This window comes from Aethalodelphis obliquidens, unplaced genomic scaffold (assembly GCF_003676395.1).
Source record: "Aethalodelphis obliquidens isolate GAN/ISIS:26980383/991018 unplaced genomic scaffold, ASM367639v1 scaffold1, whole genome shotgun sequence".
Lineage (NCBI taxonomy): Eukaryota > Metazoa > Chordata > Mammalia > Artiodactyla > Delphinidae > Aethalodelphis > Aethalodelphis obliquidens.
This window is the reverse complement of record NW_020837945.1, coordinates 5103644-5128868: the sequence shown is the minus strand read 5'-3', so window position 1 is coordinate 5128868 and position 25225 is coordinate 5103644. Positions and strand designations below refer to the sequence as shown.

Genomic DNA, 25225 nt, shown 5'->3' with positions numbered 1-25225 from the left:
CCCATCGACAGATGAACGGATAAAGAAGATGTGGCACATATATACAATGGAATATTACTCAGCCATAAAAAGAAACGAAATTGAGTTATTTGTAGTGAGGTGGATGGACTTAGAATCTGTCTTTAGTCACTTTTAATATGCAATATTCCTCAGTCTCTGTTGCGTTTCTTGACTTTGACATGTTTGAAGTTACTTTGTAGCCAGTTGCTCAAATTCAGTTTGATATTTCCTGGTGATTAGATACAAGTTTTGCATTTTTGACAAATACCATGGAAGTGATGTTGTTTTCCTGTCCTTATTGGCCATTTGTGTATTTCCTTTCTTAAAATGTCTGCTCAAATCTTTTTTCCATTTTTGTGTTAGACTATTTGCCTTTGTTATTGATTTGTAGGAGTTCTTTATGTCTACTGAATACAAGTATATATATAATATATACATATATATTGGATATAAGGTATATACATAAACATATACAAGTCTGTGCAAGTTTACTTTTACATGTGTATATGTCAGATATCTCATATAAATTACATATAATGTTTGTCAGACATATGTGTATATATATTATACATTATATATGTCTGTGTTAAATATTTTCTCTCATTCCATATTTGCCTTTCCATTTTCATATATATTTATACATATATTAACATTAATGTGTATATGCAAATTTATACATATGTATATATACATATAATTTTAATCACGTCTATTAAAAGTTAAAATTATCATTCTTCATGTGAAATGGAGGAACTTTGCAACAAATGATTTCAAAGAATTTAATTTATATTCTGTCCACTGTGTTATTCTATCTATTTATGTTATAAACTCTATAACACAATATTGTAATTGCGTAGTTGTTTAATTTGTCGATTGCTGTTTAAAGAAATTAAAAGAGAGAAAACAATTTTGCTAAATGTTTACTAACATATTTGTCATTTCTCATACTCTCATGCTGTAGATCTGAGTTTCCATTTTTGGTCATTTTCTTCACCCTGAATGACTTCATTTACCATTTCTTGGTGTGCAGGTAGGTCTTCTGGCATAACATTCTTCAAGCTTTTGTTTATTGAAAATATCTTTATTTTGCCTTAACTTTTGAAGACTATTTTTGATGTATATAGACATGTATATTGATAGTTTTTTTAAATGTTGAAAAGAATAAGTCAAAAAAATTCATTTCAATCTCATTAAGACTGTAGTTTTTGCATTTCTTTTTGTGTTCTAGTTTCCCCACCTTCCCATCCCACCAGCACTGGAAAATATCCTCAGGGGAAATGTGGTATTAGTGTAGAAATCACCTAATATTTTCCCCTTCTTTCAAGGGTGAAATTATTTCTGCCTGCTTCTGGGTGTTTCCCCAGTGTCTGCAAACAGTTTTGCTTTTCCCAAAGTTCAAAATTTTCACCTTCTTGCAGGTTAGTCTGATACCTGCTACTCCATCATTTCCAGAAATAGGACTTGTTCTTATTCTTCTTTATGATTCCATTTTCCAGGTGTTCTGGTCTGATCTTGAACCTATAATTATTAGATTCCAGTTTCTTTAAACTTCCAGTTTCTTTGTCCTCATAGGAAATATTCCAAGATTCTACATTATGTCAGTGGCCATTCTAAGTTCACAGTATTGTGAGTTTTTATAATCCATGTTAATCCATAGCTGTTACAGGAGGTTACGTCGTAACAAGGATACTAGTTAGACACCATTTTAAGGCAGTTACTAGCTAATGTATTTGTAATTCCATTTCCGCTCTCTTTGGTGACATTAGCATTATCATCTTTCAGACGAGAAAAAATAAAGTGAAGCTTCTTGTCCCAAATGGTACCTGGCATGCAGCAAATAAATCCGTAAGTAGGCTTAGCGTGCTCCTCTGCCCCCTCTTTTTATTCAAGCAACAGGTTTTTTTGTAGATGAAAGCAGACGTTATTTTCCCAGTAAGACCTGAGTGTCTTTGAAATCTTTCTTGCTGCCACTCTCTGATAACCTCACCTCTTTCAACATCATTATGGATTATCAATATGCTCTTTAGGTTTTCTTCGTCACAGGAGATGGTTGCCAAGGTAACCAGCCCTAGACAGGTAATCTCTCCCTTTTCTACAAAGAATCTAAAAATAGTGACTATGTGAGGACTACAGGGCATCATCATTAGCAAACTGGCTCTGTGCAAATTGATTACTGTCTGCACTTAATTATTATGTGGAACACAGTGTCAGGCTTTTAATATGAGTACCATGCCTTCAGCTAATTTCGCCTCTGCTTTAAAATGCTCACTGTCTGCAAGGAAATGCTCGAATCAAAATAAGAATGTCATTCAAAGCCTGTTTCATACCCTCTTACCATCAAGAGATATTTAAACTTATTTTCATATATAAATGGATTTTCTTTTTTCCTCCTTTAGGCTATATGAAACTCATGTAGTTATTTTAATCAGTTGATAACAGATGAATTTTAAATTATATAAGAAGGCACAATTTCCAACAAGACATGCAAATACACAGATAAAAGCTCGTTCAATTATCTGGTGATAAACATATGTCTCTCGCTTGACTGTTACCTTAATAGCTTCTTTCCCTGGATGATTGATAAGCTTGAAGATGTAAGTAGGCAGCAGGCGGTTAAGAAAAGAAAACAACATAACGTACCTAAAACCTATTATGATAACACAAGGTAATTCTTCAAAAATTCCATTCACCTAAATCTGTGACTCTATGGACCCAATTAGACAACCCCACAAACCAGAAGCCATTTTTTCACTCCACCAAGCACCACATTGAAACGTTGCTCTAAATGTTGCCTGCAAAGTTGTGCTTATCAATTTTGGGGGAGCTGTTTTCCCCTCCAGGGGACACCTGGCAATGTCTAGAGACATTTTTGTTTGTCACACTGGAGGAAGGCGCTGTCAGCATCTAGTGAGGGGAGGCCGCGCAACATCCTACAGTGCATAAAGCAGCCTTCCAAAGCAAGCGCTCCTGAGGAACCCTGGTCTAGAGGACAATGAATTGGCAACCAAACCATAAATCTCAAGTTTCTAAGGTCTATATCTTTTTTTTTTTTTTTTTCTTGTGGTACGCGGGCCTCTCACTGTTGCCTCTCCCGTTGCGGAGCACAGGCTCCGGACGCGCAGGCTCAGCAGCCTCGGCTCACGGGCCCAACCGCTCTGCAGCACATGGGATCTTCCTGGACCGGGGCATGAACCCGTGTCCCCTCCATCGGCAGGCGGACACTCAACCACCGCGCCACCAGGGAAGCCCTAAGGTCTATATCTTGACAAGTAACTTTAAACACGTGAGTGGGCAACGTTTATGTTACTTAACTTTGAGTTAAATCACGTTACTTATGTTGCTTCTACCATAGACAATGTTCATTTCACCAGAACTTATTCTTTTATTTGCCCAGTTGAGCTTGAAAAACAAGGGTAGAATTATAAGCTGGTCAGATAGACAGAAATCTTAACACTGTGAGTTAAGAGCAGTGTTTCACCCTTTACTCTTGCTCCTGAGTTTGGGCTCTGGGTTTGGGCTCTTTTTTCGCCGAACCCTGTAACGGGGCCCACTGACCTTCAAGGACCACCTGCACATAGTCTTGAGCGGACAGCTTGTCCTTGCGCACAAAGCACTGGTACGCGCCCCCGTCACTTCGGACCATGTGATCCATTATAAGGTTCTCGTGGTTGATGCCTGTTATCCTGACATTCTTTCCAGGGTTGACGACTTCACCGTTTCGGTACCAGGAGAGTTCCTGGCCCTCACTCCCTGTCACGCTGCAGGACAAGGACACCTGGCTGCCCACGCTGCTTTTAACTTTCCTGGGGCTGATGGCAGCTTTCAGTGGCTCTGGAGTTTTGGGGAAGAGAAAAAAAGAAGGTAAAAACAGCACACATGTAGAGATCATTTCAACAACATGCTGGACTTATGACAGGCAAAGGCATCTTCGCAAGCACTTTCTGCCCATTTGTCAATATGCCAAGGTGGGTTTTTTCCTCATACAGGGCACTGAGTAGTCAAAGATATTAAACTGAGCTGACAAGTTAATAGGTTTTATGTAAGTTATACAGTCTTAATTTGGGACTTGTAAACAGCACTAGGTAGAGCTTCTACCTATAATACTCCAAGAGTTAAGGCAGCGGAGGGATTTAGAAAGAACATTTTTTTTACAGTTAATTTACCATGTACAATTGCTGTAAGTGATAATGTGTACAGATTTTCTGTTGAAGTAAATTTCTTGTTAAGACTGTTATCTTTCTATTGCTTTTGTAGGGGATGACATTGCAAAAAGAAAAAGAAAAGAACCTTAAAAAAGAACACACTCCATATATTCTTATTTCAGTATTATTTCATGGTGCACCATTTTGTTTGGGAACACCCTCATCACTATTCGTTTTTTTTTTTTTTTCCCCTGGGCTTCTTTCACTGTATAGCAAATAGACTGACATGGGTCATATTGCTTTCTCACTGAGTAAATGTGAGTGTTAACGCACTGACAGTAAGAAATGCAATGTGCTGGTTGCCAGCAAGGACAGAAATATTTGAATGTTTAAATCCTATTTGCCGCCTCCCAGCGTGGCACAGATGGGTTTGCTCTGGGCCATTCTCACACACACATACTCACTCCCCTCCCCTATGTGGCTTAACCAGGGCCAGTAACACACAGCTGTAAGAAAGCAGGTAGATATTAGGATTCGTGACCATGAAACAGGGTTTTGTTCTTTAAAATGAGGCTAACTTCTTTGGATAGGTGGTAACTCTCATCTTTGACTTCCTATGTTTTCATTCAGCAAACCCAATTGAATGCCGTAAGCATTTATTGAACATCTACTATATGCCAAGGATGGGGTTAAACTCACAGGTGAGACAAACATGAATAACATTTGTGGTGCCACTAGCATGTGCCATAAAGCTATCAAATATCTTCTGAACATGAGTTAAGTCAGTCTTCCCACAGTCCTGCAAGTTTTGTGTTATCATCTCCATTTTAGAGAAGAAACGATTATTCCGAGAGATCAATTAATTTAACCAAATCCATTCAACAGGTAAATGGCAAAAACCAGTTGTTTACCCCAGTTATTACTGACTTCTTGTGTCACCACATTGTGAAGTCTTTAAGAAATTCAGTCTTCCAGATGGATAAGACAAGTACAAGAAGGAAGATAGTAACCCAAAGCGTCCATTAGAGACGTACACTGTGTGGAAGAGGATTGATAGAATGTCCTCAGACATCAAGGATGGATAGAACTGAGGCCAGCTGGGATGAAGAGAGGGCCTCTTAAAGAGTGGGAACTGCAGGAATTAGAGCATGAGGCACTGCCAGGTCTCAGGAAGCGTTTTGGATCAGTTTGGATGCTCTGAAGGAGAACAGTGGGAGAAAAATTACACAGGCAGTCTGGGACAAGACCACAAAAGACCTCCAGATTTTGGAATCAAATCAGAGGGAGCTAAAGAGAGCTTTCTAGAATTTTTAGCAAGTAAGTGCTATAGACAAACACATTTTTTGGAGAATCCATCGATCATATTGTGTTGGACAGACGACAGTGGGGAAACTGGTCAGCAAAGGGGCATTGCAGATGTCTCATTGAGGTGCAATTAAAACTCGATCTAGTAATGAGAACCTACTGTAGAGCACAGGGAACTCTACTCAATGCTCTGTGGTGAACTAAATGGGAAGGAAGTCCAAAAATGAGGGGATATATATTTACGTATAGCTGATTCACTTTGCTGTACAGCAGAAACTAACACAGCATTGTAAAGCAACTCTACTCCAATAAAAATTAATTTAGAAAACAAAACAACTCGATCTAAAACTGGGTGGAGGTGGAGAGCACAGCTGAGAAACACGGTGAGATACAATCTCTAGGACTTGGCAGGACTTGGACATGAAAGAAAAGTCTTAAAGAGGATCCAGGACTTAAAGTTTGCATTTGGAGGGTTTGAGGCTGAAAGATGTCTAGAATAACAAGAGGCTGGTAAATGGTAGAGAGATGATGGAGAGAAGTTTGGGATACTGTTCTTTGGAAGTGCCAGCTAAGCATCTGATATAAAATTGGGAAACACGCTGCTCACCTGACACTCAACAAGGAGGCTGAGGCCAAACATGCAAATTCAGGGCTGTTTTCAGAGGGGAGGAACTTGAAGCCATAAAATAAAAGAGGGCACCAAAAGAAAAGAGACAAGATAGAATAGAAGAAGTTTCGGACTTTGGAACCCAGGAGCATCCTTTCTGCCTGGAGAAGAGAGACCAAACAAAGGGAATAGTCAGAAGGCAGGATGGGAGCAATAGAGGCATATCTGGAACTTTTCCAGATGTGGCAGAGTACAAAGATGAAAACAAGCGCAGTCAGAGTTAAGATGTTTCCACAAATAACTTTTAAAATGTAGACAGTGGTAAATGCCTTTACAGAGAAAGCAATAAAATACTCTGAGCCTTGAGCAGAAAATAGGAGGGAAACGGGGTGTTTTGAGAATGAGGCACTGCATTAGACTTAGAAAGATGGGAAGTTTTAGACATTCAGGTACTTGAAGACCGTCTTACATTACATGAGGAGGGAACAGCATGACTTGCAATTAGGGAAGGAACAGGTTTGCACGAGAAGAGGAAGAAGTTGGATCTCACAGGAGTAGGGTTTTTTGAAGAAAAACTATGAGAAGTATGACCGTACAGCTTTACTTGAGATGCTTTCCATACTATCCTAAGATACAAACTTTATTCAACAGAAACTGGGGAGCCACGAAAGGTGGTGTTGAGCCTGCATACTGGAGTGATTCTCATTGGCTGTCCAATGCTGCCTTGTTTCATCTACAAGGGTCTTCAGCCATCGAAATATAACTGTGCAGACATTATCCTCCTTATCTTTCTAATCTCAGCCTAAGCATGTTCGAATGACATTTGCAGGACTCAGTCTGGACAGCCGATTCCAGGCAGTCATTGGGATATTTATTTCAAATGTACTCACTTGGGCTGGTATTGTGCTAAAGCTGTCTACACCCAGGGTGACACTGAAGAGGCAGTTCCATAAACAGGCATAAGGCTGGAAAAAAGCCAGGGTAAGAAAATGCCTCCCTTTTCAATGTCAGACTCGTATTCAGTTTGCTCAGTTCAGTTCATCAAATTTTTATGTATACAGATATGTATGATAGCATACTGGCAACTGAGAGCCATATATTTTGACCAGAGTTCTGACACTCATTTCTGGCCATGTGATCTTGAGTAACTCACTTTGATTTGGTTTCTGCATGAGCAAAATTAAGGCTTTTCAACTAGGTTAGAGCGCTTCCCCCTGCAATCACACCCCTCCTTCTTCCGAGTCTACCTTTGGCGTCCTTCTCAACACCTTCCTCACATCAGTCACTACAAATCAATTAGAGATGAGATATATCTACCATACTTGGCCTATAATATTGAGTCCAAGTCCAATATTTGGATAATAACAACCTTATATACAGCCCTCTATAGAGCTGATAATAGCCCCATTTAGAAATTTAAAGCAGCATCTGGAAACAGGCCAAGGACAACTGCTTTGATCTGATCACCACTGCTTTTGCTGACAGCACCACCCTGCCCCTCTCCCTCCACTGACTTGCAGACAGGTTGACCATTCTGAATTGAACAGCTAGGTAACGTTATCTTGGAAATATATCCTGTGGCTCCCAACTCTCCAGCTGTGTAACCTTGAGAATTTGGAGCCTCAATTTCCTCATCTGTAAAATGGGGCTACTGTGGGTCTCAGCAGGGCTGCTGTGAGGATTCGTGGGGGTTACAGAGAAAGCCCGGAGGTCGGCTTGTAACAAGAGCTCCACCATCACCGCTGCAAGTTACCATCCAACTTACGTTTCACGTACAGGCGGCCTATCACCTTAGCAGTTCCATATCTGTTGGACACTTCACACACATAGCTGCCTGAGTCTGAGGGGTGTGCATTCTCAATGAGCAGCCCAGTCACGGTCTTCTGGAACCTTCCAGAAAGTTCCAGGGGCATGTTGTCCTTCAGCCAGCGGTAATCTGGCTCGGGGTGGCCGAGCGCTTTGCAAGGCAACTCCACACGCTGCCCCGCCATGGCTTTGCGATGATCAAACCCATCCAGTATGGACGGGGCTGAGTTCGCTGGGTCTGCAGAAGAAAAGAAAAGCCTATTAGATATGAGTTAAAGTGGTCATTCAGAATCATAGGGCCTCGTGTATAATTCATATTCTATGTATCATTCCAACTATTGATACAGATCTTTAAGATTTTATATATATATATATGAACAGAAAAAAGCACTATTCATATAAATTTCTTTTTCTCAGAATTTACAAAAGGTTGAAGCAGTTATATCCCTAAAGAAGACATACAAATGACTGATAAGCACATGGAAAGATGCTCAGTATCATTAGCCACTAGGGTAACACAAATTAAAACCACAGTGAGATACTACTTCATAGCCACTAGGATGGCTATAATAAAAAACACAAGCAATAGCAAGGGCTTGTGAGGATGTGGAGAAGAAATTAGAACCTTCATACATTGTTGATGGGAATGTAAAATGGTGCAGCCACTTTGGAAAACAGTTTGGTAGCTACTTAAAATGTTCAAACTTCAGTTTACTGTAAGGCCCCAAAAGCTCCACTCCCAGGTATCTACCCTAGACAAAGGAAAACCTATGTCCACTCAAAGACTTGTTCACAAACATTCATAGCAGGATTACTCATAACAGCCAAAAAGCTGAAGTCATCCAAAGGACCATTGTTTAGTGGATGGAGAAACAAAATGTGAATATACATACATACTATTCGGCAATACAAAAGAGTGAAACACTGACACGTGTTACAACATGAAAAAGCCTCGAAAGATTATGCTAAATGAAAGAAGGCAGATACAAAGCCATATACTGCAGGATTTGACTTAAATGAAATATGCAGAAAATGAAAATCAGTAGAGACAGATAGTAGATTAGTAGTTTCCCAGAGCTGGAATTGGAATTTACTGCAAATGGGCAGCAGGGATCTTTTTGGGTAGAAAATAATGTTCTAATATTAGATTATAACTCTATGTATTTACTAAAATCATTGAATTGTATACTTAAAATGAGTGAAGCTTATGGTTGGTAAATTAAATCTCAATAAAACTATTTTACAAAAAAAGGAATGGGACATTTCTTTTACATTTAAGTGATGCTTGATATGTGCTCTCATGGAGACATTTGGTCAGACATAGACTTAGTACAACCACACAACATAGGATTTAATTTCCATCTCCGTGTCTTCAAACTTTTTATCTACATCTTTAAAAACCAGTTTTTATCACAAAAATTTGCAAACTCACACAAAACAAGAGAAAATGATATAATGTGTCCTATATAGTCATCACCCAGATACAACAGGCATCACAATATTTCTATCCTCCTTCTGTTTATTTCTCTACAGCCTTTGCTTTTGGTGCCAACATGCTTGACTCAAGTCATAAAACCTATGTTATCTAGAATGCTTCTCTGATGAAAATAAGAGTTTTCATGTATAACCACAATGTCAGTATCACACAAGAGTAATAACAGCCTCTTGGTATCACCTATCATCTACTCCACATTCATTGTTTCATAATGAGATAAAAAGTCATATTATTATTCCTGTTTTTATAATTGAGCTAATCTAATCAGGATTGTTTTACAGTTAACATTTTGTTGTTATGTCTCCTTTTCAAATGTTTTTCCAGCTTTATTGAGGTATAACTGGCAAAAATTGTATACACTTAAGGTGTAAAATGTGATGCTTTCAGATAAATATATTTTGTGAAATGATCACCAAACTCAAGCTAATTAGCATTCATTGCCTCACATGGTTACCCTTTTTTCCTTTTCATTCCCCTTCCTTCCTCCCCTCCACCAACTACCCATTTGTTCTCTGTGCTGATGAGTCTGTTTTGTTATGTTTATTCATTTGTTGTTTTAGATTCCACACAAGTGAAATCATATAGTACAATATTTGTCTTTCTCTCTCTGACTTATTTCACTCAGCATAATACCCTCTATGTCCACCGATGTTTTCACAGATGGCAAGATTTCATTTTTTAGGACTAAATAATATTTCATTGTATATTTATAGCACATCTTCTTTATCCATTCATCTACTGATGTACACTTAGGTTGCTTCCATATCTTAGTTATTGTAAATAATGTTGCAATGAATATAGGGGTGCATATACCTTTTCAAATTAGTGTTTTTGTTTTCTTCAAATACCCAGAAGTGGAACTGCTGGATCATATGGTAGTTCTATTTTTAATTATTTGAAAAGTTCCATACTGTTTTCCATAGTGGCTGTTCAGTGCATGAGGGTTCATTTTTTTGCACATCCTTGCCAACACTTTTTATTTGTGGACTTTTTGATAATAGCGATTCTGAGAGATGTGTACTGATATCTCACCGTAGTTTTGATTTGCACTTCCCTGATAATGAGTGATGTTCAGCATCTTTTCATATGTCTGTTGGCCATCTGTATGTCTTCCTTGGGAAAAAAAAATGTCTATTCAGGTCTTCTACCCATTTTTTATTTTGTTTTGTTTTTTGGGGTTTTTTTGCGTTATGTGGGCCTCTCACTGTTGTGGCCTCTCCCGCTGCGGAGCACAGGCTCCGTATGCACAGGCTCCACGGCCATGGCTCATGGGCCCAGCTGCTCCACGGCATGTGGGATCTTCCCGGACTGGGGCACGAACCCGTGTCCCCTGCATCGGCAGGTGGACTCTCACCACTGTGCCACCAGGGAAGCCCTACCCATTTTTTAATTAGGTTTTTTTTTTTGATGTTGAGTTGTATGAGTTCTTTGCATATTTTGGATATTAACCCCTTATCAGATATACCATTTGCAAATATATTCTTCCATTCAGCAACCTTCTCATTTTGTTGATAGTTTTCTTCACTGCACAAAAGCTTTTTAGTTTCATGTATTCCCATATATTTATTTTTTTGCTTTTGTTTCCCTTGCCTGAGGAGATAGATCTAAAAAAATATTGCTAAGACCAATGTCAAAGAATGTACTGCCTATGTTTTCTTCTATGAGTTTTACAGTTTCAGGACTTAAGTTTAGGTCTTTAATCCATTTTGAATTTACTTTTGTATATGGTGTGAAAGAGTAGTCCAGTTTGATTCTTTTGCCTGTAGGTATCCAGTTTTCCCAACATCATTTATCAAAGAGGCTATCTTTTACCCGTTTTATATTCTTGCCACCTTTGTCATAGATTAATTGGTCATAGAAGTGTGGGTTCATTTCTGGCCTCCCTATTCTGTTCCATTGATCTATGTGTCTGTTTTTGCATCAGTACCATACTGTTTTGATGACTGTAGTTCTGTAATATAGTTTGAAATCAGGGAGCATGATATGCCTCCAGCTTTGTTCTTCTTCCTTAGGATTGTCTAGACTATTAAGAGTTTCTTTGGTTTCCATAAAATTTTAGAATTATTTGTTCTAGATATGTTAAATGCCATTGGTAATTTGATATGAATTGCAACGATTCTGTAGATTGCCATGGGGAACATGGCCATTTTAATCATATTTATTCTTCTGAGACATAAGCATGTTGTGTCTTTCCATTTGTTTGTGTCATCTTCAATTTCTTTCATCAACGTCTTCTGGGTTTTGGAATACAAGTCTTTTACCTCCTTGGTTAGATTTATTCCTAGGTATTTTTTTTCTCGATGCACTTGTAAATGGGATTGTTTTCTTAATTTCTCTTTCTAATAGTTTGTTATTACATGTATAGAAATGCAAGAAATTTCTGTATTTTAATTCTGTATCCTGTAACTTTACCAAATTTTTTGTATGAGTTCTAGTAGTTTTTTGGTGGCATCTTTAGGATTTTTCTGTATATAGTATCATATCATCTGCAAACAGTGATAGTTTTACTTTTTCCTTTCCAATTTGCATTACTTTTATTTCTTTTCTTGTCTGATTTCTGTGGCTTGGACTTCCAGTTCTATGTTGAATGAAAGAGTGAGAGTGAATATTTTTGTCTTGTTTCTAATCTTAGAGGAAATGCTTTCAGCTTTTCAGTGTTGAGTATGGTGTTAGCTGTGGGCTTGCCATATATATGTTGAGGTATGTTCTCTCTATACTCACTTTGTTGAGAGGGTTTCTTTTTTTTAATTTATTTTTGGCTGCATTGGGTCTTCATTGCTATGTGCGGGCTTTCTCTAGTTGCAGTGAGTGGGGGCTACTCTTCATTGTGGTGCATTGGCTTCTCATTGTGGTGGCTCCTCTTGTTGTGGAGCACAGGCTCTAGGTGCTCAGGCTTCAGTAGTTATGGCACGAGGATGCAGTAGTTGTGGCTCATGGGCTGTAGAGCGCAGGCTCAGTAGTTGTGGCACATGGGTTTAGTTGCTCCACGGCACATGGGATCTTCCTGGACCAGGGCTCAAACCCATGATCCCTGCGTTGGCAGGCAGATTCTTAACCACTGCACCACCAGGAAAGACCCAAGAGGTTTTTTTTTTTTATCATAAATGAATATTAAATTTTTTCAAAAGCTTTTTCTGCCTCTACTGATATAATCATATGATTTTGATTCTTCAATTTGTTAACATAGTGTGTCACATTGATTGATTTGTGTACACTGAACTATTCTTGTATCCCAGGGATAAATCCCATGGATCATGGTGTATGTCTCTTAATGTATTGTTGAATTCAGTTTGTGCTAATATTTTATTGAGGATTTTTGCAATATTCATTCTTGATGTTGGCCTATAATTGTGTGGTGTGTGTGGTGTCTTTGTCTGGTTTTGGTATCTGAGTGATTGGGTGATTCTGGCATCACAGAATGAGTTCGGAGGCATTTCTTCCTATTCAAATTTGGAATAGTTTGAGAAGGATTGGCTCTTCTTTAAATGTTTGGTAGAATTCAACTGGGAAGTTGTCTGGTCCTGGAACTTTGTTTGTTGAAAGTTTTTTTTTTTGTTTGTTTGTTTTTTTACTGATTGATTTCATTAATGGTAATCAGTCTGTTTAGATTTCCTATTTCTTCCTGATTCAGTCTTGGGAGATTGTACATTTCTAGGAATTTATCCATTTCTTCTAGATTGGCCATTTTATTGGTGTATAATTGTGGTAATCTCTTATGATCCTTTGTATTTCTGTGGTGTTGGTTGTAACTTTTCCCCACTTATTTATGACTTTATTTATTTGGAACATCTCTCTTTTGTTCTTGATGAGTCTGGCTAAAATTTTATATATTTTTTTAATCTTTTCAAAGAACTAGCCCTTACTTTTATTGATTTTTTCTATTTTTTTAGTTTCTGTTGCATTTGTTTCTGCTCTGATCTTTATAATCTCTTTCCTTCTACTAACTTTGGTTTTGGTTTTTTTTTTCTTTTTTCTAGTTCCTCTAGTATAAAGTTAGGTTGTTTATTTGAGATTTTTCTTATTTCTTGAGGTAGGCTTGCATCACTATAAACTTCCCTCTTAGAACTGCTTTTGCTGTATCTCATAGATTTTGGATTGTGTGTTTTTGTTTTTGTGTGTATTCAGATATTTTAAAATTTCCTCTTTGGTTTCTTTAGTGACCCATTGGTTGTTTAGTAGCATATTGTTTAGCTGCCACATGTTTGTGATTTTTGCAGTTTTTTTCTCTTGTAGTTGATTTGTAGTCTCATATTCTTGTGGTTGGAAATGATGCTTGATATGATTTCAATCTTAAATTTACTGAGACTTGTTTTTGTGGCCTAGCGTGTGATCTTTCCTGAAGCCCATCTGATCTAATGTTTCATTTAAGGTGAATCTTTCCTTATGGATTTTCTGTTTGGATGATCTGTCCATTGATGTAAGAGGGGTATTTAAGTCCCCTACTATTATTGTGTTACTCTCAATTTCTCCCTTTAAATTTGTTAATATTTGCTTTATATATTTAGGGGATTTTATACTGGATGCATAGATTCAATTGTTATATCTTCTTTTTGGATTGATCTCTTTATCATTTTGTAATGTCCTTCTTTGTCCCTTTCAGTCTGTGTGTGTCTTTAGATCTGAAGTGCGTCTCTTGCTGGCAGCATATATATGGGTCTTGTTTTTTTTGGTTTTTGTTTTTTTTTCATTCAGCTACTCTATGTCTTTTGATTAGTTATGTACTTATTCCCATTTGTTAATTGTTTTCTGGTTGTTTTGTAGTTCTTTTTTGTTCCTTTCTTCTTTTTATGCTCTCTTCCCTTGTGACTTGGTAACTATCTTTAGTGTTATGTTTGGATTCCTTTCTCTTTTTTGTGTATCTATTATAGATTTTTGGTTTGTGGTCACCAAATAGATATCTATCTATCTATCTACATATATATATATGTGTGTGTGTGTATATATATATACACACACACACATATATATATGATTATTTTAAGTTGATGATCTCTTAAGTTTGAACATATTCTAACAACCCTGCATTTTTAGCAATGCTTAACATATATGACTTTGTATTTTATGTCTTTTTGTTTTGTGTATCCCTTAACTACTTATTGTAGATATAAATCATTTTATTGCTTCTATCTTTTAACCTTTTTACTTGCTTTATAAGTAGCTGATCTACTATCTTTACTGTATGTTTGCCTTTACCAATGAGATTTTTCTTTCATAATTTTCATGTTTCTAGGTGCAGTACATTCTTTCTTGCTTAGAGAAGTCCCCTTATCATTCCTTGTAAAATGGGTTTACTGGTGGGTGCTGAAATCTTTCACCTTTTGCTTGTCTAAAACTCTCTACCTCTCCTTTTGTGGAGTGTTCTTGATTTTTTTCCTTTCATCACTTTAAATATATAATGCCACTCCTCTCTGGCCTGCAAAGTTTCTTCTGAAAAGTGAGCTGACAGTCATCTGGGAGTTCCTTTGTACTTAATTAATTTCTTTTCTGTTGCTATGTTTAAGTTTCTCTCTTTATCTTTAATTTTTGCCATTTTAACTGCAATGTGTCTTGGTATGGATCTCTTTGGTTCACCTTGTTTGAGATTCTCTGTGCTTCCTGGACCTAGATATTTGTTTACTTTCCCTGGATAGGAAAGTTGTCAGCTATTATTTCTTCAAATAAGTTGCCTTCCCCATTCTCTCTCTCTCCTCTTTATGAAGCCCATGTAATGTGAATGTTAGTATGCTTGATGTTGTCTCGGAGGCCTCAGACTGTCCTCATTTTTTAAATTCTTTTTTCTTTTTTCAGTTCAGCTTGAGCGATTTCCATTACTGTCTTCCAGTTTGCTGATCTGTTCCTCTTTATCATCTAATCTACTACTGATTCCTTCTAGTGTATTGTTATTTCAGTTATTGTATTCTTCAGCTCTGCTTGGTTCTAACTCTTTGTTAGACTTCTCACTGTGTTCATCCATTCTTTTCTTGAGTTTATTGAGCATCTTTATGATCATTACCTTGAACTCTTTATTGGGTAGATTGTTATCTCCACTGCACTTAGTTCTTCTTCTGGCATTTTATCTTGTTCTTTTGTGTGCAATATATTCCTCAGTTGCTTCATGTTGTCTAATTCTCTGTTTTTATTTCTATGTATTATGTAGGTCAGTTACATTTCCTGATCTTGGAGAAGTGGGCTTATACAGGAAACATCCTATGGGTCCCAGCAGCACACTCTTCTCTGGTCACCAGAGGTATATACTCTAAGGGTGCCCTTATGTGGGCTGCATGCACCCTTCTGTTGTAGTTGAGCCCACTACTGTGGAAGTGCTGGTAGGCAGGGCTGGACCCCAGCCTGGTTGGCTGGCAGGCCCTGCCTCATGCAGAGGTTGCTGCCCCACTAATGGGTGGGGCTGGGTCTCCATGCAGCAGGCTGCTAGCCTGGGTCGGGGAGTCCAAGGTGTGCTGCCAACTGGTCCATGGGTGGGTAAGCCTACAATGCTACTAGGTGAGAGAGAGGACTCTAAACAGGCACTTGCCAGCACTAGTGTCCTCATGGTACAATGAGCTCTCCAAAATTCCTGCCACCAGCATCTCCCCAGGGGGAGTCCCAGTTGCTTAGTGCCTCTGCAGGAGGCTCTCCAATATCAGCAAGTGAGTCTGACCCAGGCTCTTTTCAAATTACTGCCTCTGTGCTGGGTATCAGAGTGTGTGAGATTTTGTATGAGCCCTTTGAGAGTTCTATTTCCCTCAGCCCTCTTGTTCTGCTGTATACAAGCCCCACTGGCTTTCAAAGACAGACAGTCTGGGGATTCATCTTCCTGATGCAGGACCTCCAGGCTAGGAAGCCTGATGTGGGGCTCAGACTCTTCACTCCTTGGGGAGAACCTCTGCAACTGTGATTCTCCTTCCTTGTGGGTTGCCTATCCAGAGGTGTGATCTTGACTATATCACGTCTCTGCCCTTCTTACCTGCTCACTGTGGTTCCTTCTTTATCTCTTTAATTGTGGAAAACTAGTCTTCAGGTCATTCTCATCAACAGTTTCTCTGCAGATAGTTCTAATTTTGGTGTGCCCATAGCAAGAGGTAGCTCAGGGTCTTCCTACTCTGCCATCTTGGCCACACCCCCTTACCAGTGATCTTAGTTGTTATGGCTCTTGATTCTCTTTTAATTCAGATAAGACTCTCCTTCTATTTCCTTTCATGTCTTTGACTCATTGAAGAAACCAGGTGTGTTATCTTACAAGAATTTTGAATTTCTTTCTTCATGGTGTCATTTAACCTGTTCCTCTATTGCCGTTTTCCTTATAACTGGAATTTAGTGGTAATGGATAGTCTAGATCAAGTTCAACCTTTTTTCTTTCCCTTTGCATCTATATAACGTGTTGCTTTCCCACACTCAGTGAGACTAAATTGATCGGAAAATTCAGATGATAATGTTTGTCTGAATTAAGTTATTTTATTAAGGGTTGAAAATGACAATTTTAAAATTTCTGTTTTCTTTCACATTCAATAGATGTAATTATTCTGTAAATAAGAACTTTTCTCCCTGAACTAGGGTTATTTGGTTATCTTGAAATAGAGTAGTTACAAGAAAAACAGGAAGAAATTTTGTTGTTATCTTTAATGACTAATTATCAAAATCAAGAGTTGGTGTCTGCCTTAGTTACCTCTAAGTAGATTAATAAGTTTCTTATTATTGCTTTTGTTATTATTAAATGTCTATGTATGTGTGCACATGTAAGTATATATGTAAATGATTATGCAAGCACACATATGTACATATGTGTGTTATATATACACACATATACACACGTGTGTGTGTGTGTGTGTATACACATACATATATATATGCATACATACAATTGTGACAAGACCCCATTTATGTTCCAGGCTCATCTTATATGTTTCCTGTCCCAGACCAATAATCCATTGTTCTTTCAAAGAAACATGGTCCTGTTATTGGGGAATAATATTCAAAGGAGACTATGATCTAGGTGGTAGAGGTGCTTGTTGCTCTTCGTTGCCCACTGCCCACTGAAAAGGGAAAGAACTTGGAATCACATATTTAAAAAAAATCAAGTGTGTACTGATACTTTCTATTGGATATTTCATGAATTTTATTAATTCTTTGGTTTTCTATTTTTATCTTTTCTGTTACACTGAAAATCTTGGTTCCAAATAAAAATAATATAAACATAGTTAATTTTCCCTCTGTTATAGTATCTTATAGGATGAAATTCTTCTAGGGCCTCCCATACTACTGAGCCTTCTCTCTCTGTTTAGTGTTCCACTCTGGCTCAGTTTGATTCCTAAATCCAGCAGTTTCCCTCAGGGTGAGATTCTGTTCTTCTGAAAGTAGTATTTGCTAAATATTTCTGAGATCTGCAAGGAGTTAGGCTACTACCAAGCTATGTGATATCATGGCCCTTTTGCATTCAGCTTCAACTCAGAGGTTGTGTAGGTCTATCAAATTGTTGTGAATATTCTTGGACACATTTTAGGTTTCCATTCAAGAGATGGTCCTCTTCTATTTTTTATTTTTTTTTAATTTATTTTTGGCTGTGTTGGGTCTTCGTTGCTGTGCACAGGCTTTCTCTAGCTGCAGCGAGAGGGGGCTTCTCTTCATTGTGGTACATGGGCTTCTCATTGCCGTGGCTTCTCTTATTGAGGAGCATGGGCTCTAGGCGTGTGGGCTTCAGTAGTTGTGGCACGTGGGCTCAGTAGTTGTGGCTCATGGGCTCTAGAGCACAGGCTCAGTAGTTGTGACGCATGGACTTAGTTGCTCCGCGGCATGTGGGATCGTCCTAGACCAGGGCTCGAACCTGTGTCCCCTGCATTGGCAGGCGGATTCTTAACCACTGCACCACCAGGGAAGTTCTCGTCCTCTGCTTTTTGGAGATGAGCATTTGCTGGCAACTTTGCAGTTCTGTGACTATATAGTAATCCCAGTAACTCTTCCCTTTTCACTATCCATCACCTCTTGTTACACTGCTGCTCTTCTTACGCTGGTCCTATTGTTGTCAGTAGTTTGTCCATAGCCCCCCACAATTAAGAGTTTCTGGGGAATCCCCATCACCTAATTTTGTTGATGTCATCCACGTGCTTTTTCTTCTGTCATCCTATTGCATCTGTTTTGGCTTCAGGAGAAGTTTGGAGTCGTTAAAAACCTTGTTACTGACATGCCCCCGCCATGATCCAAACCCCATGTGTATATTTTTAAATGAATTTAAATCTAATTTAAAATAAAATTAATTTCTCTTTGCCTTCAAAGCTTAGAACTCTAGAACAATAATCCGCACTCAGTGTCTATGTTCTCATCTTCTAGCACTGACAATCTCCTCCCTCAACTACTTTATTAAAATGTCTGTGACCCAAAAGTCATAAGCGTAATTCACCACATGCAGCAGACTCTCTTATGAGCCTTTTGATTATGTGTGACTCTGTTGACTTCTCCCTTCTTGCAAATACCACCTTTAACCCCAAACGTTTGGTCTTATTCCCTCTCTTCTGCTGGCATCTGAGTGTATGGTATTCCTTCACTAGATTCTGCTCTGATGTTCCTCACTTATCCGCACAAATGCTCATGAGGCGATCTCGTGGACGCTCATCACTTCCATGGTGACCCAATGCCAATGAGTCCTGCTGCCTATTTTTGAAACATCAGCAAAACATGCTAAAAAAAATTAAAAATAAATAACCTTGGGATTAAGAAAAGCAAATTTGCCTTTCCCACTCTGAGAGTTAAATCTGAAAATCAGTACTTACTGATTTAGAGTAGAGATAAACAAGGTTACCTTTTCAGGCTTTCTCTCTTTTTAGGTTTCTCTTTAGAGAAAAATGGGCTCCCAGATTATCATCACTTAATTCACGTTCTTTCGATGGAGAAATGTTTATTTGCTTCTTTTGCTAAGCTCAATCTCATACCCAGATCCATGCCACCCCCAGAGACTGCTCCTTTCTTAACTCAATATTGTCATAAAGAAGTTCCTCTTCAATGCAAACAAGACCTTTCCTAAGATATTCTGAACATGTAGACGATTGTGTTGTCATTAAAGCTACCATGGAATAGATGACAGATGCCATTCATTTTCTAATTCATTTTCTGTACATTTTTGAAAAAAGTGAGCATATTTTTACTGTAATGATTATTCTTGCCCTTAAAAGAGGCAACAAGACATAACTATAATACAAGGGATAAAGTATCAATTGACATGAAAAAGAAGAGGTAAAAAAAAAAAGTATTTTCAAGTTCAGAGGAAAAATCAATGAATTATGACTTACGTTTGTTCTACACCTGAAAAGACAGGTGGGCTTTGGCTATTTTAAGGATGTGAATGGGGAAGAGGAATCCAGATAGAACATTATCAAGGGCAGTAAGTGGGTGTTCAGGTGACATTGTTTTAATTACCCCAACGTTTAAAAACTTCCCGTCACGTCTCCCACACAAAACATCATGACAAATAAAATAGATATTCACTGCATGGATCGATTTTACACTCTAAAGCTATAAGGGCGAAGGTCAGATATTTTGTACTTGATTTTTAATACCAAGATGGTCATTTCACGCTTTAAACTGCTGCATGAAGTGCTAATGCGTCCTCGTGTGAATGGATTGCTGATTTGTTTGACAGACGGGCCAAGAGCAAGGCAACTATAAAGATTCTTCAAAAGGTCAATATTTTCTCAAAGCATAAATCCCATTAAAAAAGGCACAAAACGGACATATTTATCACAGTGGAATAAACTTGCTCTGGGGTTTTCTTCACTCAAGAATAATCCTGGAAGGAGTTAAGAGAATGTGATTATTTCTTTAACTTTAGACGTGTATAATTTCCCCACTATTGTTAGACATGATACAGGGAACAAGTTGGCACCAGGGACTGGTTTCATGGAAGACAATTTTTCCACGGATCAGCAGGGGTAGGGGGAATGGTTTAGGGATGATTCAAGTGCATTACATTTACGGTGCACTTTATTTCTATGATTATTCCATTATAATATATAATGAAATAATTATACAACTCACCATAATGCAGACAGGAGGTGGAGCTCAGGCGATAACATGAGCAATGGGGAGCGGCTGTAAATACAGATGAAGCTTCGCTCGCTCACCCGCCGCTCACCTCCTGCTGTGCGGCCCGGTTCCTAACAGGGGTTGGGGATCCCTGTTCTATAGAACCCCGCCCTGCTCCCCCAGATCTATGCAGGGTAGGAGGCATCATGGTGCTGGTTGGTACTGCCAATGACATAACATACAAATAACAGGGCAAGGAGGCATTGTCAGCAAAACAGAAATCATATTGGGTCAAAGGAATTTGGAGCTTTATAAAAGGTGAAATCATTTCACTTGAAATATCCATATTTGCATTGTACTGTATTGGTATTGGTTTAAAAAACCTTAAATTGCTGGGCTTCCCTCGTGGTGCAGTGGTTGAGAATCTGCCTGCCAATGCAGGGGACACGGGTTCGAGCCCTGGTCTGGGAGGATCCCACATGCAGTGGAGCAACTGGGGCCGAGAGCCACACTACTGAGCCTGCGCGTCTGGAGCCTGTGCTCCGCAACAAGAGAGGCCGTGATAGTGAGAGGCCCGCACACCGTGATGAAGAGTGGCCCCCGCTCGCCGCAACTAGAGAAAGTCCTTGCACAGAAACGAAGACCCAACAGACCCAAAACTAATAAATAAATAAACAAATTTGTATTAAAAAAAACCCCCTTAAATTGCTAAAATATTTTGGGGAAAAAAAATGAAGGCTTCATTTCGTTCATGAATTCCACAATTTTGGTTGAGTCATCCCAGAGCACTAACAAAGAAAGACAGAGACAGATACAAAATACAGTGTTGATGAATTTTTACCTGATACAAAAAGTCTAGCGCTGTTACTCTGCCTTGTCTCCCCGGTGTATCTGTGCCGTGTGATACAGCGGTAGTTATACAATCCATCTTCATTCTGTACATCTTTAATATACAAGGCTCCCGTGGATGTGATGAGAAATCTAGATCCTGAAATCAAAGAAAATGATTACCCCATTAAAACAGAACAGAAGCAACGAAGTCATATAAACAAAGTCATTGAATAGTTTTTCTTCACTTGAAGGAAACTCATGTGAAGGAAAATAAAAGGTGTGTGTTTGTATGTGTGTGTTACTTTAAGGGCCTGAGATATATATTAATTCTTCAACTATCCTAAATTAAGAGGTTTTAGTAAGTATGCTACCCAATAAATATATACTTGTAAAGCCTACTCTCATGAATTAATTTTTTAGGTCATGTATTTATTTAACAGCAACAAAGTAGGCATATAACTAGTATGTAGCTAATTTAGCATATTTTCTTTGATCATCACTTTTCTCTAGAATGTGACAAATTAAAGGAGTATTAACTTTCTTTTGTAAATTTCTACCTCATGTAAATATAAACTTTTGCCTCAGTTTGAAATATTTCAATAAACACACAAAAGTGCTAGACTATAGAGCAATAATACATTCCACAATCTTCCCAGGAAAGACTGTCTTATTTCCTCAATAATAACCAACACTTACCTCTATATTCTAAGACAAAGGTCAGTTCCTCCTATATTCAGTGTTTCAGAGAACACTGCTATTTCCTAATTACTACTCATTATTGACAATAACATCTTCACCTCAGGGAGAAAAAAGCCATACCCAGCTGTGCCTCCTTCGTATCAGCACAGGACAAAATGTGTTCTCCATGACCTGTGATTTTCATCTCTACAACTCTATTTGTACAGAAATGGCTAACATTAAGAGATCAAGCATCAGTGCTGCTTGAAGAAGAATAAAGATGATTTTTCCTTTGAAAATGTAAATATCTAAAGACAATTCTTCATTGTTCAATTATAATTTGATGATACACCAAATAAAAGCTAAGGAGTAAATCTCAAGGTGAGTTGTTGCACCTACATGGTAGTGACTCAAGATGCTTTCTACCACTGTTAGAGTCTTTCCTATGGAATATTTCTGTGTCTGATGCAATTCTACTTAAAAGATAATGTGGTTTCGTCTCCTTGGGGAAGGACTAAAATGCCAAAAATTCACCTTCTTTTAAACTGTTTTCCTTAGGTTCATTTGAAACTGCCTTGGGTTTATTTTAATCAGAATTTGCCAGGAGTCTTGACTTCATTAATTTTAGGTCTCAAATATTCAAGTTGAGCCAACACTTGGTTATTTCTTGGTTATTTCTTATATTTTATTCATAGGGGTGGGATATGGAGGGTGGGAGGGAGACACAAGAGGGAGGGGCCATGGGGATATATGTATACATACAGCTGATTCACTTTGTTATACAGCAGAAACTAACACAACATTGTAAAGCAACTATACTCCAATAAAGACGTTAAATTTTTTTTTTTTAAATATGGGCTTCCTTGGTGGCACAGTGGTTAAGAATCCACCTGCCAATGCAGGGGACAGGGGTTCGAGCCCTGGCCCAGGAAGATCCCACATGCCGCAGAGCAACTAAGCCCATGAGCTACAACTAGTGAGCCTGCATGCTGCAACTACTGAAGCCCACGTGCCTGGAGTCCGTGCTCCATGACAGGAGAAGCCACCACAGTGAGAAGCCCGTGCATCGCAAGGAAGAGTAGCCCCTGCTTGCCACAACTAGAGAAAGCCTGCACACAGCAACAAGACCCAAAACATTTTATTTTTAAATAAATAAAAATAATTTTAAAAAATCTTAAAAAAAATAAAAATGGCTTATTACTTCTTATGCAATATGAAAGCAATTCCATGGACATGAACACGAAAAAAATCATAAAACAACTACTGATCTAGCATAAGCTTTCCAAAAGAACACCAACTAACTACTAAAGGAGGATAAAATATCTTTAAGTAATAAAGTTACTTTTTAAACAACTGCATTAGTTACTTATTTTAAAACATGCTATAAATATGCTAAATATTAGAATAGCTGAAAAAGCAAATGGTGTATATTCTAGATATTTTTGCATTATCTTCCCCCTAAAAAAAGCAACTAAAAATACCACTTGTCATATTTCATCACATGCCAAGCATTTCTTACCAGTATATAATGTGTATAATTGAAACATTTTTTTCTTTCAGTATATTTTGCATACTTACATAATGCTTTCATAACCAGTTCCTTTAAAGTACAGAGTGATAGACAGAAAAGAGGGACGAAAAAGATACTGCATTAACTCCTGTCACCTCTCTAACACAGAGTCTTTTCATTGGAATTGACAGGCCATCGGCAGTGGCTCAATGTAAGGAAAAGCATCGTGTGCACGGCTGCTCAGAGCTCTGAGAGATGCTCAGGGTTGCAGCAGCAGCCTGCACTCATTACTCCACTGATTTCTGAGAGGGCTCTGGTCTCCAGGCACATTTAATTTGATCACTCACTTTGCTCCTGGAATATCTGACTTCTTTTTACCCACTTAGCATGCTAAATAAAACTCTCTTAAGACATGTTGTTTCAGAAAAACAGGAACCCTGTCTGAAACATTTTCTGAAATATTCACAGGAAAGAGAGAAGGAGGTGACTGAATTCCTGGGCTAATTCGAACCATCTCTGTCTAACCCTTTATTTCTCGTTAAAACACATCCCCAAACTGATCGGTATTTTAAAATTTAAAATAAGGATGAAGAATAGAAGCCTTTGATTAGGACAGGGCTGCGAAGACCCAAGGTTCAATCTGAACTCCCGAGACACGTGGAACCCTCAGGACAATGAGGGACAGCACAGCCGCTAGAACACCAGGCTTCACAGGGACAAGGAAGCTTCTCATCCACCCCCTTGCTTGCCACTGCACCCCGCTTCCTGTGTTACTTCACCAGAGGGCTTTGTATCATATGGAATAAATTGGTTCACAGCCTTAACTGAAATTGAAGAATGTGCTTCTCTTAAAATAGGCAAATATTAAAATACAAAATATTAATAGCAATAAACTGCACACACACCCAAACTGTCTCTTTCTCTCTCACACACACACATATGCACACGCACACACACAGACATATACACATACACCCTTTACTACTCAGAAGTGTCTGGTAATATACAACTGTGCAAAGTCAAAATTCTATAGGTAACTTTCTTTCCCTTGGAAAACTATCAGCACTTTAGGTGGAAACATTACTAAAATACAATAGATACATTTTGTCATGTTAAACACATTGCAAATCAATCAGTTAACAATAGTGAGTGATTTCTGGATTCAGGGTCATCATTGTTATTGAGCCATGCTGCTCAGTTATTAGAGGGATGTCTTGGAAGCTACCTTGGCTTCTCAACATGCACTAAATGGTCCAGGAATTCAAGCCCCTGCTTCTGCCTTTAATAGTTTATCTGTTCCCCCCGTTACTACCAGGCTATTAGCTGTTACTTCTCTCTGCTGTCAGTATCCCTGTGGACACACACCCAATGTAATGCCTTCGGTATGCTGAGAGGTAGAAACTAGACATACCAAAGCTGTTAGAAGTTTGCATAAACTAAGAGTAAATGGGTATCAAGTGACTGCTGGCGTGGTTCTCCAATGTTTGTCGACATGAGCTGGTATGTTAATGCCACTGAAGTAAACCCACAGCTTGGTACCAGTTCAGCCAGCCTGGCTAAGCTCAACACAGGGACTAGTGGGATATTTCTATTTAGAAACATAAAACTACCAAAGAAAATGGGGCATCTGCATGATTCGGAATGTTGTAGAACACTCAGGGTAGAAGTCCTACAGCCACATTCCTCCTGTCATGGTGCTAAGCGGTGAACACACAGAGCATGGCAGGTCCTGAGGCTCAGGCACAATGCCTTTTGGGTTTCTGACCAGCGTCAGAGGCAGAGAAATAGCAACAGTTCTAGAAATCCATTTTGCCAAACTATGAGTAGTCAACTGCAGACAGCAGGCATGCGTGTCCTCCTGA

The 25225-nt window shown here is 38.5% G+C and overlaps 1 protein-coding gene across 1 annotated transcript in view; it reads right to left on the bottom strand.

Moving 5' to 3' along the window:
- DSCAM (DS cell adhesion molecule) overlaps positions 1–25225 on the bottom strand; it is a 759198-nt gene that overhangs the window by 318501 nt on the left and 415472 nt on the right. Inside the window, exons 5-7 of the mRNA XM_027112479.1 lie at positions 21186–21332; positions 7820–8098; positions 3556–3831 (exon numbers count right to left, since the gene is read on the bottom strand). Coding sequence (XP_026968280.1) covers positions 3556–3831; positions 7820–8098; positions 21186–21332 — 702 coding nt within the window. The remainder of the gene's footprint in view (positions 1–3555; positions 3832–7819; positions 8099–21185; positions 21333–25225) is intronic.